Source organism: Ctenopharyngodon idella, chromosome 9 (genome assembly GCF_019924925.1).
Source record: "Ctenopharyngodon idella isolate HZGC_01 chromosome 9, HZGC01, whole genome shotgun sequence".
Classification (NCBI taxonomy): Eukaryota; Metazoa; Chordata; class Actinopteri; order Cypriniformes; family Xenocyprididae; genus Ctenopharyngodon; species Ctenopharyngodon idella.
This window is the reverse complement of record NC_067228.1, coordinates 26639779-26656357: the sequence shown is the minus strand read 5'-3', so window position 1 is coordinate 26656357 and position 16579 is coordinate 26639779. Positions and strand designations below refer to the sequence as shown.

General features: G+C 40.1%; 1 protein-coding gene across 2 annotated transcripts; it reads right to left on the bottom strand.

Annotated features, from left to right (window-relative positions):
- Positions 1–717: 717 nt before the first annotated feature.
- On the bottom strand, positions 718–11425 carry sik1 (salt-inducible kinase 1). 2 transcript variants are annotated; one of them, XM_051906003.1, is made up of 14 exons: positions 11164–11425; positions 10477–10674; positions 10233–10349; positions 7789–7852; positions 7183–7344; positions 6775–6899; positions 6326–6449; positions 6000–6220; positions 5465–5614; positions 5261–5371; positions 4701–4926; positions 4362–4616; positions 4007–4232; positions 718–3714 (listed from the first exon to the last, which is right to left on the bottom strand). In XM_051906003.1, the coding sequence occupies exons 2-14, from the start codon at positions 10627–10629 to the stop codon at positions 3228–3230; spliced, it is 2421 nt and encodes an 806-aa protein (XP_051761963.1). In that variant the 5' UTR covers positions 10630–10674; positions 11164–11425; the 3' UTR covers positions 718–3227. The 2 variants fall into 2 exon arrangements, with proteins under 2 accessions (XP_051761963.1, XP_051761964.1); XM_051906004.1 differs by lacking the exons at positions 718–3714; positions 4007–4232; positions 4362–4616 and having other exon boundaries at positions 4723–5005.
- Between the last annotated feature and the right edge of the window lie 5154 nt (positions 11426–16579).

Below are 16579 nucleotides of genomic sequence, written 5' to 3'. Positions count from 1 at the left end.
CTAGCGAAACGATCGGTCATTTTCGAAAAAAATACAAGTTGTATCCTGCACTGAGACTGTCATTTGGACCTTGAACCGTTTGGTGTCCATTGAAGTCAATTATATGGAGAAAAATCCTGGAATGTTTTCATCAAAAACCTTAATTTTTTTTCGACTGAAGAAAGAAAGACATGGACATCTTGGATGACATGGGGGTGAGTAAATTATCAGCAAAAGTTTATTTAAAAGTGAACTGATCCTTTAAGATGCAAAAGCCTCTAAGTGCCATCTGAAATTTTCTTCTAAAATGAGCATTTTTATCAAGCTTGTATGTTTAGTGTCAGTAATTTCACTCTAATGGCAATGAAAAGGACCTATTAATTGCCATTAGAATGAAATTACTGACCCTAAACATACAAGCTTGATAAAAATGCTCATTTTAGAAGAAAATTTCAGATGGCACTTAGAGGCTTTTGCATCTCAAGTCTTCGTATATTCCCTGAAATCAATCTATATTTTTAACATTTTGTGTAATATAGTGTATTATTTTATTGTTATTTAGATATATTTACTCATATTTACTTTTATCATTTTAATATGTATATAGTATTTTGTACATGTAAATTTGTAGTCAAACAATAGTGTCTGTTTATATAATCCTTCTGATAACCTAATATATGATTTAATTGTAATGGGAAACCCAGGAAAATCTGAGGAAAAAACAGAAACACAGAGAAATGAATTTCAAGAGGTGAATTTTTATTCAAATAAATAGCGACATAAATAAAACTATCTCTCATATACTTTCACACAGCCATGTACAATCACACATACAAGCAAGCAAGCACATCCGGGAAATATAACCAAATTTAAAAAAAAAAAAAAAAACAGTTCAGCATGAAAACATAGTGTTTCAAAAGTAACTACAGAGTCATACCTGCAGTGGAAACAAACACTATTTTCAAAAGCAACTGTCATCATAAAGTGCATTTCTGTCAAACAGCAAATGAAATGAAAGTATAAAATGGGGTGTTAAAACTAACAAAAACATAAGATACACACCTCTGCATCTTTCTGATATCCTAAAATCAAGCTTACAATTTTTTACCACCACTGGATTTGTTCAGACAAAGGCACAAGTTTTGGTGGTGGGTGAAAAAGGAAAGGGGCGTTAACACTGCTTCTGACATTATCTTCAATAGCTTTACCTTCAACTCATCTTTTCCTGCACTGGTTTCAAACACTGTTGTTTTATGACCCAATTTGAAAACAACATAGCACAGTTTTTTTTCTAAACTACTAGAAACCATTGCACAAATATGTCGAATTCACAAAAGACAGACATGCAACAGGATCATTTAGGGCTATGAAAACAGTGCTTCAAGCAAATGGTGGAGCTTCAACAATGGTAACACACAATTATTTCATATAAATTGCACACAAACCCAAAACACTTCTGAAGTCTACTTCTAGCACCTAGATTGTAAGCTAAAAATAGAAAGATTATAAAATTCAACTCTATCGCTACAAGATGTATTCAGCTATGTGTGTGTGCATTTTAATCAAGAAAATTTTTTTTTGAGTATGTAAATGCATGGCCTTTCTGAGAAATGGAGGACCTTTGCATTCTAAAAACAATTGCTTATCAAATATTTGTTAGCTAGAGGAGGCAGCTAATTCTTACATCTGAGCAGTAAGACTGCTTTTGGGAGATTTGAACACGCTACACTTTGATAAAAGGAGAGCTTTTCACCACCATGACATCTTTAGGAAAAGTATGTTTCTCTTGATCTACCCTACGCTCTCTCTTTGGCTTTTCCTGTTATTTTAGTTTTGTTAGTTCTGCCGTTCTACCAAGCTAGCCTGGATGCAAAGGCAATCTCTGTCACGAAGAGAACAAGCTGTACAAAATGGCCAGGCTCTTATTTCCTATGCTCATGCAGAATACATCATTAAATGATCTTGTACATACAATCATTACAAATAGAAAATAAGCATGCTCTAAAAAAGAAAGAATAAAATAACATTATCAGGCATGAAGTACCTTTTGCTTTCCTACAACAGCTTCCTCTCCTGGTTCTACATTTCAATGTGAAATATTGCACTATTCTCATATTCTTTGTTCACTGTTTAAAAAAAGACATTGTAATGGGCCTAACTTCTTCTCATACAGTATGTGTTGAGATACACCCTTCAGAGGTGAATGATCAGTTATGGAGGAGGTAGTGACCTGATGGAAGAGGAGTCTTGAGGGACCAAAACTGAACAGCTAGACCTGACAATGTCTCCTAATATCATTTAAATCATTGGTAGGTGTACATTTCTGCGATTATAATTGTCTAGTGTCTTTGTATGGATGTGACACAAAATGAAGCAGCAATAAAGTCATAGTCACAGATAACGAAAGCTCAAAGACCTGGTCTAAGTGAACACTATGCAGTACCTCTTGTGCTTATATCGAGCTTTCCCCTCATACTAAGGCGCCTCTTCATTGCACACAAATAATTGGAGGCATAGCGTGGCTAGTTTGCACACATTTTCAAATCACAGATGAAATGACAGTATTTTTTCTAGGTTTGGGAAGTTTAGGATAACTCAGATACTGCATTTTGTTTCAAGAACTTCTAGGAAAGAAATCGATGAGTCAAACTTCAAAAATTCAACAAAAAGCAATCAACTTTGGTCTTCTCTGGAGATGTGAAACACACACACACACACACACACACAAAAAAAAAAAAAAGAAAAGAAAATGCTCAAGACCTGAAAGGAAATCCTTGGAAAAATCTGTAAGGAAGACATCAGTGTCCTATTTTCATACTTGTATAGAGGATAAACAAGCATCTCTGACATAATCATTCGCGATCATGGAGGCCAGTTTTATATATGAGTGGACCCACTTGCAAATGGACGAAAACTCACACTCTTCAGTTCCTTGTTCAGAGACCCATCCTTTATTGCTGTGTGGACAGGAGGACCTGGCAAGGATCATGGGCTCAATGAAGAGGTTGGTTATTGCTTCTTATTGTGTCTGGTCATTCCAACCCATATAGACATGATCATGGAATTGTGTGTCCGGAGAGAGTAAAACTGTCTCTCCTTTGCATTAGAAAACTTTTGAAAGCATCATCGAAATGAGGTGCCTTCTGGTTCTGATGCTCAACACCATTGTCCGCTGGCTCACTCTGGACTAAGAGTGGTGGAAATAGTCAGCATCACTCTTAAGATCTTTTTCAAAGTTTTTGCCCTCTTTACTTGACCATGACACAGCTGCTGAGTTGCTGCTTTTGACCAGCACAGACCAGCTCCTGGACATCAGGTTCATGCTCAGTGCTGGTGCTCAGGCTCCAACTGCCCTGGTGGGGCAGAAGGGAGAAAGGCCCCTGGGACAGGATGGTAGGCTGGATCTGCAAGTGCTGCGGGGACTGAGGGTGGAGATGTGGCCGCTGGCTGATGTGCAGACGAGCTTCAAGAAGATGGGCAGCGGATGCCACGGGAGACAGGGACGAGGAAGAGGAGTCAAGAGATTGCTGCTGTTGCTGCCACAGGTTGTGCTGAAAGGCGATAGAGGTCTGCTGGCACTGAGGGAGGATAGGTTGAGTCGGGGGGTTGGAAAAGAGGGCAGCGGGGGCAAAGAGGTTGTTGGATGGAGGAGATGAAGGGTGGGACTGTGAGAGGAAGAGCACGGGCTGCTGAGACTGGACTTGGGGCTGAGGCTGGTGCTGGATCTGTAGCATCCTGTATGATGAAAGAAGAGCAGAGTTTGGTGATATTCAAGAAATGTACCCCAGTGTTTCCCAACCTTTTTGCTGAAGGCACCCCAACAGTGCTCAATTTGTATGTCTCAGGACAGGGAGTCTATTTACTGACTCATCCATTTCAGGTCTTGGAGCCTATACTAATGAGCTGATAAGTTGTTTCAGGTGTATTTGATTACAAAGAGTTTGAAAATGTCTAGTGTTGGGGTGCCTCTGCAAACAGGATTGAACCAATACCCAGTATTCTAGGGTAGGTATGGATTTCTTCTCACCTCTGCTGGTGCAGAACTTCCTCCAGCATGCTGCGGCGTTCACGGGGGCCACTAGAGCTCTGGAGGCTTGAGGGAGGGCACATAGTTGGCCCGAGTGACCCACGGCTGCCTCTGGAGCATGAGGTCGGAGGGCACACCTGTCGCGCCAGACCTTTGATCTTGTTCAACCCTAGCAGGCCTTTTGCACGAGTGTTCTTCCTCAGCTGCTGTCTAAACGCCTTTAGTCCTACAGAAATAATCACAGTCCAGTTAGAAAACTTTTTTAAGCCATTTAAGATATTTCAACAATAGGTGTATGATGTGATTCTTGGCACATGTGTTTTAAAGTTGATTTTTCCTTTTTGGTTAAACTCACCCTGTGTAAGGGAGGTGTCTGAAGCCCTACGCCCTTCCTGGAAGCTGGCTGCAAGCATGCTGCCTTGGTTCTGCAAGAGCAGGTTGGAGGAAAGAGTGAGGGGTGTCCCAGCAGGGGCTAAGGCTCCAGGGCCAGTACCGGAGATGAGCAGTGAGGAAAGATCCTTTACAGCAGTGGAGAAAGCCGGGTTGTGGTTTGAGGAGGACTTCAGACAGCTGTCAGAGGAAGCACCGTCTGAGGGGCTAACAACAATACCTGAGAGAGGACAACAGACGTAATTAACAACCAGATCTGTGCATTAAATCATAAAAGTCACCATATTATTAACATTGCACTTACAGGGTGGATTGCACTGGTGGAATCGAGCGGAGACCTCTGCAAGAGTATGTCTTCGGGAGGTAGTGCTGGGCAGATGGGGCGGCTGGACCTGCAGCATCCCTTCTTCCTCCTCCAGGTCATAAGGTCGCACCTCCTCACTTATGGTGGTCTCCAGCAGGCTGTTGGGGGAGATGGATCGGTTCCACAGGAGCCCGTTCAGGCTGGCTTCCACCGGGCACACCACACGCTGAGGAAGGGAGGGAGGCATTCACATTAGCCACTGCATGTCTCTAATGGAGGAGGGGGATTGGGGGTGCACTGCATATCTGCAATATGAAACAGGACAGGGATTCTATTTACTGAGCAACTAGGAAGAGAGGGGTCTAAAGGTGGGCAACTCTGACCCTCAAGGTCCACTGTCCTGCAAAGTTTAGCTCCAACCCATTGATTCTGAAGACCTTGATTAGCTTGTTTAGTTGTGTGTTCAGGGTTGGAGCCTGCAGGACAGTGGACCTTGAGGGCCAAAGTTGCCAACCCCCATTCTTGGGAGGAATTACGTCAAGCTCAGGGAAAGTACTGACCTGAAACAGGCCTCCTTGTTCACATTCCATCTCTGAATGGACAGGAGCATTCACCTTGGTGGTGATGGGGAAGGCTGAGGTTCTGAAGCTGTCAGATGACTCCAAGATCACCTTGAAAGTGAGATGGACAGAGGAAAGGCTGAGTTAGCAGAGGGACATTTCATCTTAAACAGGAGATGTTCTTGGCCTCGCTTCGACACTCACCTCTGGGGTGGAGGAATCGGATGCTGTCCTTGACCTCTGATTCCAGGCCCCGCACTGGCGGCTCAGTTGTTGGCTGCGGTGCTCCTTCACTCTTTCTAGCAGCAGGTAGTAGATTGCTGAGAAATGGTTGTAGCTACTGTTCTGGAGAGACTGTGGAGAGCAATTGACAAACTGTTTTAGACACAGTGGTATACTGAGTGTCACATTAACAGGTGTAAAGAAACACAGGCAGTCTGCATCAAGAATTAACTTCTTAAGGGATTTTAGAGAAAGCTAAAAGCAACATATGGCAGCTTTCAAAACAGAGGCTACTATGTTTATCCTTTTTGGTGCCAACTGAAGAGCATATTTAAAGCTGCAGGAAGCTAGATAGAGTGTTGCTTTTATTCTGAAGTGACAAATTGACAATTTATGTCCTTCGAACAACATGTATTAACCCTTGTTCTGGTAAACAAGCCCTTCCCTGCTGGATATGTCAAAGTAACATAAACACAATCTGTCTCTACAATCCCATAGTATCTGCCCCTTTTCTCACCTCCACAGTCCTCTGTCTGTCAATGCCAAGGGTCTGCATGATGCCTAAGACGGGCTCACTGTAGTCTCCCAGGTTGGAGTTGTAATCAGTAAGGGACAGGGAAAGGGTCTGGTGGGGTGCGCTGGGATCCGCAAGCATCCATCGATGCTGCTTGATCTGAGCAACACTGATCCGCTTGGAAGGGTCAACCACCAGCATCTTACGAATCAGATTTTCACAGTCTGGACAAGGAGATAAGGAGGTTTCGGTCAAAAATGTTTCTGTTGTTGTTGTTTTGTATTGATGCTGCAGCATTGTACATGAACAGAGGGAGTGTAGAGCTGTACCTTGTGACATGAAGAATGGTATTCTGAATCGGCCCTCTGTCACTCTTTGTTTCAGAGCCGGAAGACTGTCCCCATCAAAAGGCAGGGACCCACACACCAGCACATACAGAACCACACCTAGACTCTGTGAAAGACAAACATTTGGAGCATGTATTAAACTAGATATTATATTATTATATTATATTATATTATATTATATTATATTATATTATATTATATTATATTATATTCAGTATGCAGATAGGTGTAAGCTAGAAGAAGAGTTTCTATTTAGAAGGCAAATAATATGACAGCATCTATTGGTTACTTTATAAATGCTGAACAGAGTTTCGGTTTTCAAGCACTGTAAAGTATACTTTTATAATTTCATAATTCTAATTATATTATTATAATTTCATATTCAAACAGCTGCGTAAGACATCAGGTGTAAATCAGAATGATGAACTTACCCAAATGTCTAACTGTGGCCCCTCATACTCCTTCCCCTCAAAGACCTCTGGGGCAGCATATGGCGGGCTTCCACACCACGTGGAGAGAGGCTCGCCGGCATTGTAGAAGTTTCCAAATCCAAAGTCTGGAAGAAACAGAACTGAAGTGAGTTCTTTGTTGATGAAAAGACTGATTACTCATAAAATTGCTTCAGAATGGTGTAAATTCCTGAAATTAAATTATATAATGAATGACTTGTGTTGGTACAAAGAAGCAGACTAGTTTAATTACTTAACTTTATTTCTGATCCTATCTGTGAATACGGTAATTACTTTCTGTTTAAGACACTCAAAGTCTGGCAATGGGAAGTGTTTATGAGCAGGGCACATCAATATGTGAACCCTTAAAAGCTTATTTTCTGTGCTCACCTGCCAGCTTGATGTTCATGTTGGCATCTAGCAGCAGGTTTTCAGTTTTGAGGTCTCTGTGGACTATGTGGTGCCGGTGGCAGTAGTCCACCGCTGTCAGAATCTGCCAAAACTTCTTACGAGCCTCGTTTTCACTCATCCTTCCATTGGACGTCAGATAGTCTGTAAAGAAGAGGAAGGCTTAGGAAGGGAGGAGTCATCGCCTTAAAAACACCATATAAAGACATAACCAAGCCTACGGTTTATCTGGGGAGCCAGCCATTGTTATTTTTTAAAGGCTGAGTATATGACAGGTGAAGAGACAGATATGTTATATATGTGTTTAAATCCCTAGGTGGTGAGGACAAGCAGAGGTACAGCAGCTTATCCCGTTTACACAGTTACATAAAGCTTGAAAATCCAACACCTGTCTCGCTCTGTGCTCACTCACTGACTCACTGCTCTGACGGCAGTGTTGATCTAAATTATTCTTTCCCCGTCAGACCTCATTATCCACAACAACTGGACAAGAGGTTTTGGTAGAGACGAGGCGTCAAAAACAATAGACGCCCTTCAATGTTTTCACAGATTACATAGTCATTCATTTACAAAAGTGTTTCCACTTACCAAACATTTCTCCATTTTTTGCATACTCTGTCACAATGTACAGCATGTCTTTGGTCTCCATGACCTGTAAAGACAAAAATATCACAGAATTATACAAAAGTTGTGAACACTAGCATTCAAATGTATACTATTAATGAATCATCATCACCATTTTTACTACCACACATTATTATTATCACGTTTTGCTAGTTCTTTTAACATTTTGTGCATGTAGTTTTGTAGTAGAATTTTTAAAGTTAATAATATACACTTTCTCTATGCATTCATACAAATTGTTAACAGCTGGACATGTTCATGGACATTTTATGCATCAACAGCCCAACTATCTGATCTCAACTTCCCTTTCAAACCAAATTTCCTCTTTCTGTCAACTTTTTTTCATAGTTCTTGTCATTCATACAGGACAGGTTAGTTTGTAATAACATGCACCATTGCATAAAAGTGTAGTAAAGCATTTCCTGAATGCCCTGAGCACATACACACGTCTGATCCATCACTGCCACTGAAGCAGCTAATGACAATTGAAACTTTATCTTCGCCAACCAGTTTCTTATGAACCATAGAACATGTTGACATATAAGACCTAGTTTGAGCACAAAGACATGCAGTGACACAAAAGGAACAGCAGTTCAACCACTAATAGCGAAAAAATCATAAAAGAGAAGGGTGTATGACGTCCTCACCCTTTACAAGAATGTCACGTAAGTTCCCGGGAGAGGCCTGAGGGAGAAACAGTAAACGCATGTTGCGCTACCAGAAAGAGTTGCACAACAGGTTCTGTGCTGTCCTCTTTTTCTATCACTGAGAAACCTGTGTAATCATCCATACACAGGCTCAGACACTCGATACTTCAGGCTAGTGCGCAACACGACGTGTAATGACCCACATAGTCAGGCTGTGCAACAGCAGGAAAAGGGTCTTTATCTCCAGATAAACCAAACGTCCAAGAGTTCAGCCTTTAATGTCAACCCAGAGGTGCCAATGATGTCATAGCTTCCTTAGAAACCTGGGCCTGTTTGTCCCACAGAGACGTCTCCCTCCGTCACTACAGCAGAGGGAGATGAGTGAAGGAAACTATTGATAGTTTTGAAGAGAGTGTGTCTGAAGTGAACGAGAAGCTAAAGGCAATAAAAGGACTGTTTGTACAAGAAGCAAGAGAACGGAAACAGTTTATCATGAGGGGTCATGGGTCACTAGTTCCACATTTTTCATCTCAAAGGGTTTCTCCTTTAAATAAACAGGGCTTTAGTTATGAAAGGAGAGGTACATTTCAGGTTATCTGACACCAAAATGAGCTGAAAATCCAGGACGCTTTCGTAAAGGATTCTTACTGATACTGCAGTCATCAGCTCATATGTTAGATGAAATTAAGATATAGTTTAATTAATTAATATGTAAGGAAGGAAAGGCACATCAAGCTCATATCAAACTACAAACACTGCTGCTCAGTTCCCAAACCTTCCACCTCAACAAATGTGAGCGGTCAGATCCAAATCAGTGAGCTGAGATGTTATTCCCAAGGATTTTAGGTTCTTGCAACCTCGGATCTCCAGTATAATCCGCAAAATGCTAATCTGAACAAAACAAATGGTACAAGCTATGAGAGCAAGAATGTGCTGACGCTTTAGCACCCTGCCACTGTTTACATGAGTGTGTGAGCCAAACTATGGTGACAAAACAAGCCCAGGGATCAAATCAGATTGTACTTCTTAGAGATTTTTCCTCATTAAAGACAGCTAGCTTCACGTGACTCTGCAGACACATTGCACTTGGTCGGAGATTTAGATCCTGTATCCTTATGTCCAACACACTCTCTGCTTTTCTGTCTCTCATTCCCAGGCAAAATCACACATTTTGGACACAGATTAATCCAATACAATAATATTTTAAAAACAATGTGATCTAAAATCCAACAAATCACTTCAAAACAGCCTTAAATCTGTATTTTAAAAAATGCAAATAAAAAGTGCCGTTGTTACTGAATTGTTTAAGTAAAACCATGCAGTTCTTACTTTAAGGATTTATTACTTTTTCTAATCTCTATTTTTTGTGTAACTTAATGTAATCATTTTTTTTTTTCTGTTATATATATTTTTAATTCAATAAAATAAGGTTTGGTGATCTGATGGTATTTTGCAGTGTAAACATATTTAACAGCATAATGCTAAGAGTTGCTATGCAGAAGCTGGATGCAAGCGAGAAAGTAATTTCAGTCTATTTATACTTTGCATGATAACCAGATGTACTTCCAGGGAAGTACAGCTCACCATATGCGTGACCAATACTTGGACATTCACTCAACATTAAACCACACTCTCAATGTCACTGAGCATGCTAAAATACACAACACTCCCTCAGTTTAACTGACATTAATCCAGGGATTTCATCAGGCTAGTCTTTGTAATTATAACATCATTATTAGCTTTACGAATCATATAACTTACCTGATAGAGCTTTATGATGTGAGGGTGATTGAGCAGCTTCATAATCTGAACCTCCCTGTAGATTTTCTCCAAGTTGGCAGAGTTCAGTCTTGTTTTATCAATTATTTTAATTGCAACCTGCATGAAAATGCAATAAAAATGCACTTTGTTTATGCAGAATATATTGTACATTATTATTATTATTGACCGATTTGAAGGAATAAAACATATAATATTGAGGCATTGCATGATGCAGGAGTCTTACCTGTGTTTTCGTTACTTTGTGTCTGGCCAGTTTCACCACAGCAAAGTTTCCCTTGCCGAGGGTTCTGATGATCTCATAGAAGCCGACCTGCAGAGGCCTGGCCTGGGCACAACTCGACTGAGAGCCCGTGCTGCTGTCCGTCATTATAACCATGATGCCGGGTTTGAGTGTGCCTAAGCGTAGCGATAACTATTTTATCTGCAATAAACCATAAAGAGTAACCATGATAAATGTGCTGTAATAATACTGAACTGTAGAGACAAATTTACAGTTATTATTATTATTATTCGTTAGAAATTATTCTTACACATGCAATCCTAACAGAACCTTCACAAAGCAGTCTATGAGTGCTTCATAAACCAATAAATCAAATCCCCTAATAACATTTTATATGTAAGATTCACTGATATATAGCACATTTTCAGCTCACTTAAAGGCAAGTTAATTTAATTGAAATAGTCATTCAAATTTTAGCCTACAATTCTATCAACTTAAAACTAATCCCACAGGCTAACAAGTAAAAGCAGAGAACAACGTCCTTGAAATTATGTGAGAAATGTCAAATAAATAAAAACAACAAAACAACTAGCTATATAATGACTATAAATGTTTAGAAACTTTCCGTTTCCGTTAGAAATTTTACACAAGCACGTAATGTGAAAGAAACAAAACCGAAAATACGCTTACCTTTAACACATGAATAAAATCCACCTCCTTCCACAGTACAAATGGTTTTTAAGTCTGCATTTACAATTCATTCCTTATGCAAACTTTGAGGGGAAAAATATGTTTTGTTTTTATTCAGTCTTGATAATAGTTCCTATGTACAACGATATACACTTTTACGGAGCGCGCTACTATGTACAAGGTGCCGCTCCGGCCACTGAGGCTCCGCTCTACAGCAGCTCTGCTGGCATGAGACAAATGCTACAGGCTCATGGTGTGATGAGGGACTCCGCCTCCTCCCCCTCTTGCCATAACAAACTGATACCCGCCTCATTAACGTCATACTCGCGTCAGAGCTCGGAGCGGGGCGCGAGGCCGGGCGAGCGCACAAGGCAGAAGTTGCCGAGCAACTGTGCGGGTTCGTCGTATGGTGACGCCAGTGCTGATGGAGGGGTTGCTTGGAGATGAGGACGATGACGCCAGTGGCAGAGATGTGTCGCCGCTCTCAAGCTGTTAGTGTTATGTTGAGGCTCAGAGTCTGCTCCACCTGCTGGAAGGCATGCATACTCCGCGCGCTCTCACAGCTGTCAGCTTGCTTGACATGCTTGTGTTATTTGAAGAATACAAAGAATGAATTACGATTCTCGTGTGTGGACGCGAATGAGAATTTGTTTTGGAGCGATGGGGTAGCCTGCATCTATGTTCACAGTATACATTTATTCCTCATCCCCCCTATATTTTTCCACAGAAAGAGATATTTAAATCTGGAATTTGTGGAATTCCTGATGGCAACTAATTGAGTTCACATTTATTTTGCCTTTTTAAAATGGGATTTTGATCAGTTTCTTCCTATAGCATACTAAAATTCAGGCTGCTGCAGCAGAGAGTATTTGTTCCCACATGTAGGCTATTAAAACTCTAATTTACATACATGGGTCAAATGTAATTTTTTTTTTTTTTCTACATAGCTTACATATACACATACATACATATAGCCTAAATGTTATGTTCAAATGGATATTTAGTAAGGAAGTAAATAGCCAACTGCCATTTAGCAAATGCTTTTATCCATAGTGATTTACAATATACTTAAAACAGTGACAGTCAGCCTGAAGCAACATGAGGCAAAACCTGTTCAGTGAAATTCAGTTCAGTTGGTTTTTATTTCATTTCATTTCCTGAAGGCAACTTGCTTGCAGCATTTACACAACAGTACAAAACACCCCACTAAATATTGAATTTAACTTCTCCCAAAAATTTGAATTAGAATTTTAAAAGCTGTACAACTTACCTAGGCATGCATACACATCTAATTTATTTTAGAAATGTGTTTTCATTTACAAAAGCAGCGTTATAAAGAATATGCATATAATTGCATCTATAAGCAGTCTATGGTGGTAAGTTGGCTATATGCGTTTTACGTCTCATGTCATATATTTCCAAATATTACATTTTGTCATTACTAATACTGTATAAAGTATTTTACAGCCACAACTATGTGGACAACCTCCTTTAAAAACAGGTTTTCAGCTACACCGATTTCTAAGAGTTGCATATCAGTTCTATCATGACAACTCTCAGAAGAATTTTAGTATGGTAATGGATAATGGATAACATCTCAGAAGATTTTAACATGGTGATGGATATGACAATGTTAATGTGTATTGATCTTGGCAGACTAGATCTGCTATGCTGCTGCTGTTATTGCTGCTGCTGCTGCTGCAGAGCAAGTACAGGGACTTGCTACTGCCAATACAAACACCGATACGCTGCTGTGAGCATGTAAGACACAATGCTGTTGCACAAATAGCAATTACCAGTAGCAGATCTATACAGGTGGAGCTGGGGAAGTAGAGGGTTTCAGAGGAGCTCTGAAGGGTGCTGCCAACTGCTATAGCAAACGCTAACCAACTATTTCAATGTTGATCAGCAAGCTCACTGGCTGCAGATGTGACAGGAACCAATCAGTTTGTGCCATGTAGTAAACGATGTAAATGTCGTAATTTAACCCTTTGACGCGTACAATCACACCGGTGTGATCAGTCTTGGCTGGTCCCTGGAGCGTACGGTGTGATTAGAATGTTCAGTGCGTCACATGATCAACTGCCAAATTCAAATGTGCTTTCGTGTGATAAAGAGACATGCTCAGCGCTTTTCATATATCACAAATATGCAGTGTTTTCAACCACATAATATTTAATTTAGGTTTCAGACATTTAAATACACATAAGTAGTAACAAAACAATACATTTAGAGTTTGTAAAATACACACTGATGTCTATGGAAGTAGCAATAATAATCATTTCCATTATAATTAGATGACGTGTTTTATCCATGTCAGATACACATTGTGTAAGTAACTTTAAAGTTTACTCTATTCTTCTCCCAGTTCACCGACTCATGTACTTTCATGTATTTCGGGAGTGGATGAATTTGCGCATTGTAAATCCACCAGATCCGATTCTCTGAATTGTTTCACAAACAATCATGGTGGCACCCATCTCACGTATAGCCAAAGTCCATTTAAGACAAGTCATTTCACCTGGCGGCCATCTTTGAAATGCCTCTCGGTCATGCAAGGCAGCTCCTATCTCTTTGAATGGTGAAACATCAAATTCATCAAAAACATCAAAGCTGTTTGCCAAGCTTTCGATTACATTTCATATTTAAAATCACCAATGAAATCTGACAACAACTGTCTCATAAATTTAGTTTCTAAACGCTCGAATCATGACAAAAAAAAAAAAAGCAGTATTTTTCAGGCTGAATCAAGCTAATGTGCATGCGCAGTCCTAAGTGCGCGTCTCTTGTATCTCATTTTGGAGGCACGCGTCTGACTGTTTCTATAGGAACCGGAGCTTCTAATGGCCGGTGCAGTGACGCGATGACTTTACCAATCCGCGATTGGCTCTTATTTAGAAGGTGGGACTTATTCTGCCATATTGCACGTTGCACTTTCTCCCATTGAAAACAATACGAGTGACGCATCTTGTGTTATTCTATAGTCTTTGGTATAGCTCAACTAACGAGATCATTATAAAGGTGTTTAAACAACAAAACACATCCACTTTCACATATTTGACAATCGGAATATCAGATATTTCATGCTATAGTTAACAAATTTGTGAATATTTTGAATAAAAAAAGGAAAAATGAAATAAAAGCAGATTATCACTCATACAGCGCTATTGTGGCTGCGGTGTGTCACATGACAAGCAATGAAATAATAAAGCGTTCTAATATATACGTTCTAAATAACGGTCGCCTTGAAAAACTGGGGGGTCAGCCAGAATATTTTAAACTTACGTGTGACCCATCAGCATGCGCCATCTAGAGTTTCGTGACAGAACTTGGTATGTATACAGCCATAAAATGGTACTTGATGTTAATCCCAATGTTTTTGAAATTATGTTCAAAAGGCACATTGCAGTTGCATTATTTTCAAGAAATAGATGCAAATATGAATATACACAGTGATTGTAATGCACAATTTTGTTCTTAGAAAACAGGGCTCAAGATTCAAGTCTCCTTCTCAAGGTTGTGAGTAATATGTTCTGCAGCTCAAGAAGAGAGGGAGGGGTGCATCATTCATTGTGTATGCACAGCGCCAATCTATATGACAATGCTGAATGTCCACAGAGACCATATACCGCATTGGCATTATCATTTCTCAGTGATCTTACACGTGCACACAAATAAATGCACACACAAGCTTTTGCTTGCAAACCCCTCTCTGCGGACACACAATCTCATTCTCACACACACACACACACACACACACACACACACACACACACACACACACACACCAGTGCATAGATTTATGCCTGAGGCTTCCCCACAGAGAACTTTAATGGCTGATACAGATAAAAATCTACTGGTAATTGGTGCGTCAACACTGAAACAGACGCAGAAGGCTATGATGGTAGCAATACATCACATTGCATAGATGACAGTTGGAGCAACAGGATCATAAAACACATACTTACTTGTCATGGAATGAAACATGTGCCATTACCCTCATTATCATCAGGTGTAATGTTTTACTTTCTGTGACCTCAATTCATCTGTCAAACAGATGACAAAGATTATCTTCCAGAAAAAAAGTATGTTTCAGATTAAGGGCATTCAAGCAGCTCCATAATTCATAGAACAGACATTACTGCTTCCAATTCTTCATAAAAGGACAGCAGATTCTTTCCTAATGGTGTCTCTTATGCAAAAGACGTCTCTTTTGAATCAAATAATGTCATCTCCTGTGCTTTGAAAGAATTCTATTTTTTATTTGTCACATATTTTTGTGCAATATCTGGCTTAGTCACTATCTGCAAATACACAAATTGCAGACTAGTTTGTTGCGGAAAGCACCTAAATTTCATTTTTCATACAAGGCCAAGGTTGGGGACTCCTCTTGGTTTTGATATCTCTGAAAAGAAAACCCAAAATAGTATCTTCATATCGTGACATTAATGAGGGGTCTCCCTCAAAAGCGGACGACCTTTGAGAAATAGAGGACACGCCACCCACGCAAAAGTCTCCGGAGGAGTTTCTTGGTGTTGGTGGTGAGACATTCAACACATTCAACAACACACAAACTTTTCCGCTCCGTTTCTAGTGGTGTCAAAAAGTTTTCTGAGTCATGGTGGAAATAGACTGAGAGAACAAGCAAACAAGACACCGGACAACTGCAGAAATGCCAGAGCATCGCTAGAAGAACAGGAAAAGGGGAGTGAGGTAGAAACGGTTGATGGGGGAGGCAAATCAACACAATACCTCCTCCACAAACCGAGGAAGAGAGGTGAAAAAAAGCAGGTCATCCCACGCTGCTGGTTAATCTTTGCTCAGCTGGAGGAATGCAAACACAATGCAAAGAAATCAGCTGACTCAAATGTCATATACTTTTACCTGACTGTACCCAAAGCATCAATGCTGCACAGCCCTAAAGGTCACATGCTAGCAGTCGAGCTCGGCCAGACCGCACTTACCGCAGCACACGGTTTGCATTGCAGATGACTTTAACCCAACCTTTTTGCATATCTCTCTGCTTTGAATGTAATCTTACTTTGATATGATCCTGTTTGTTATGCAAGCTATCACATGATGCCACCTGGGCTCTTCTCTAGACTCTCTTAACCTTGAGTGATTTAATCCTAACAGACATTTGGGTCATTGCAGTTATTATATCAATTCTCAAATGAGACTTTTTCCGAGAAACTCTGCCCATGTCAGGCTGAAATGCCATTTGCAAACCATTTTGATTCCATAATCTGACATCTAACATTCTGCACCAAATGAAAGGAATTTAAAATGCGCAATAAGATGCATTATTGAGCTAAAGAACAGGAAAATATTCATGAGCTCTCAGTCTTAGTAGCATAAAACACAAATTATTACATTTTAATAAAACTAATTAAAGCTGCAGTCCGTAAGTTTTACC

Bases quoted from the DNA above. Each gene is read 5' to 3' on its own strand.
- sik1 (XM_051906003.1), bottom strand. From the start codon at position 10,629: ATGGTTATAATGACGGACAGCAGCACGGGCTCTCAGTCGAGTTGTGCC. The intron at 5,615-5,999 runs GTGAGAAAAGGG...TGCTCTCCACAG, and splicing joins ACAGACAGAGGACTGTGGAG to TCTCTCCAGAACAGTAGCTA. The intron at 4,233-4,361 runs GTGAGTTTAACC...TTATTTCTGTAG, and splicing joins AGACACCTCCCTTACACAGG to GACTAAAGGCGTTTAGACAG.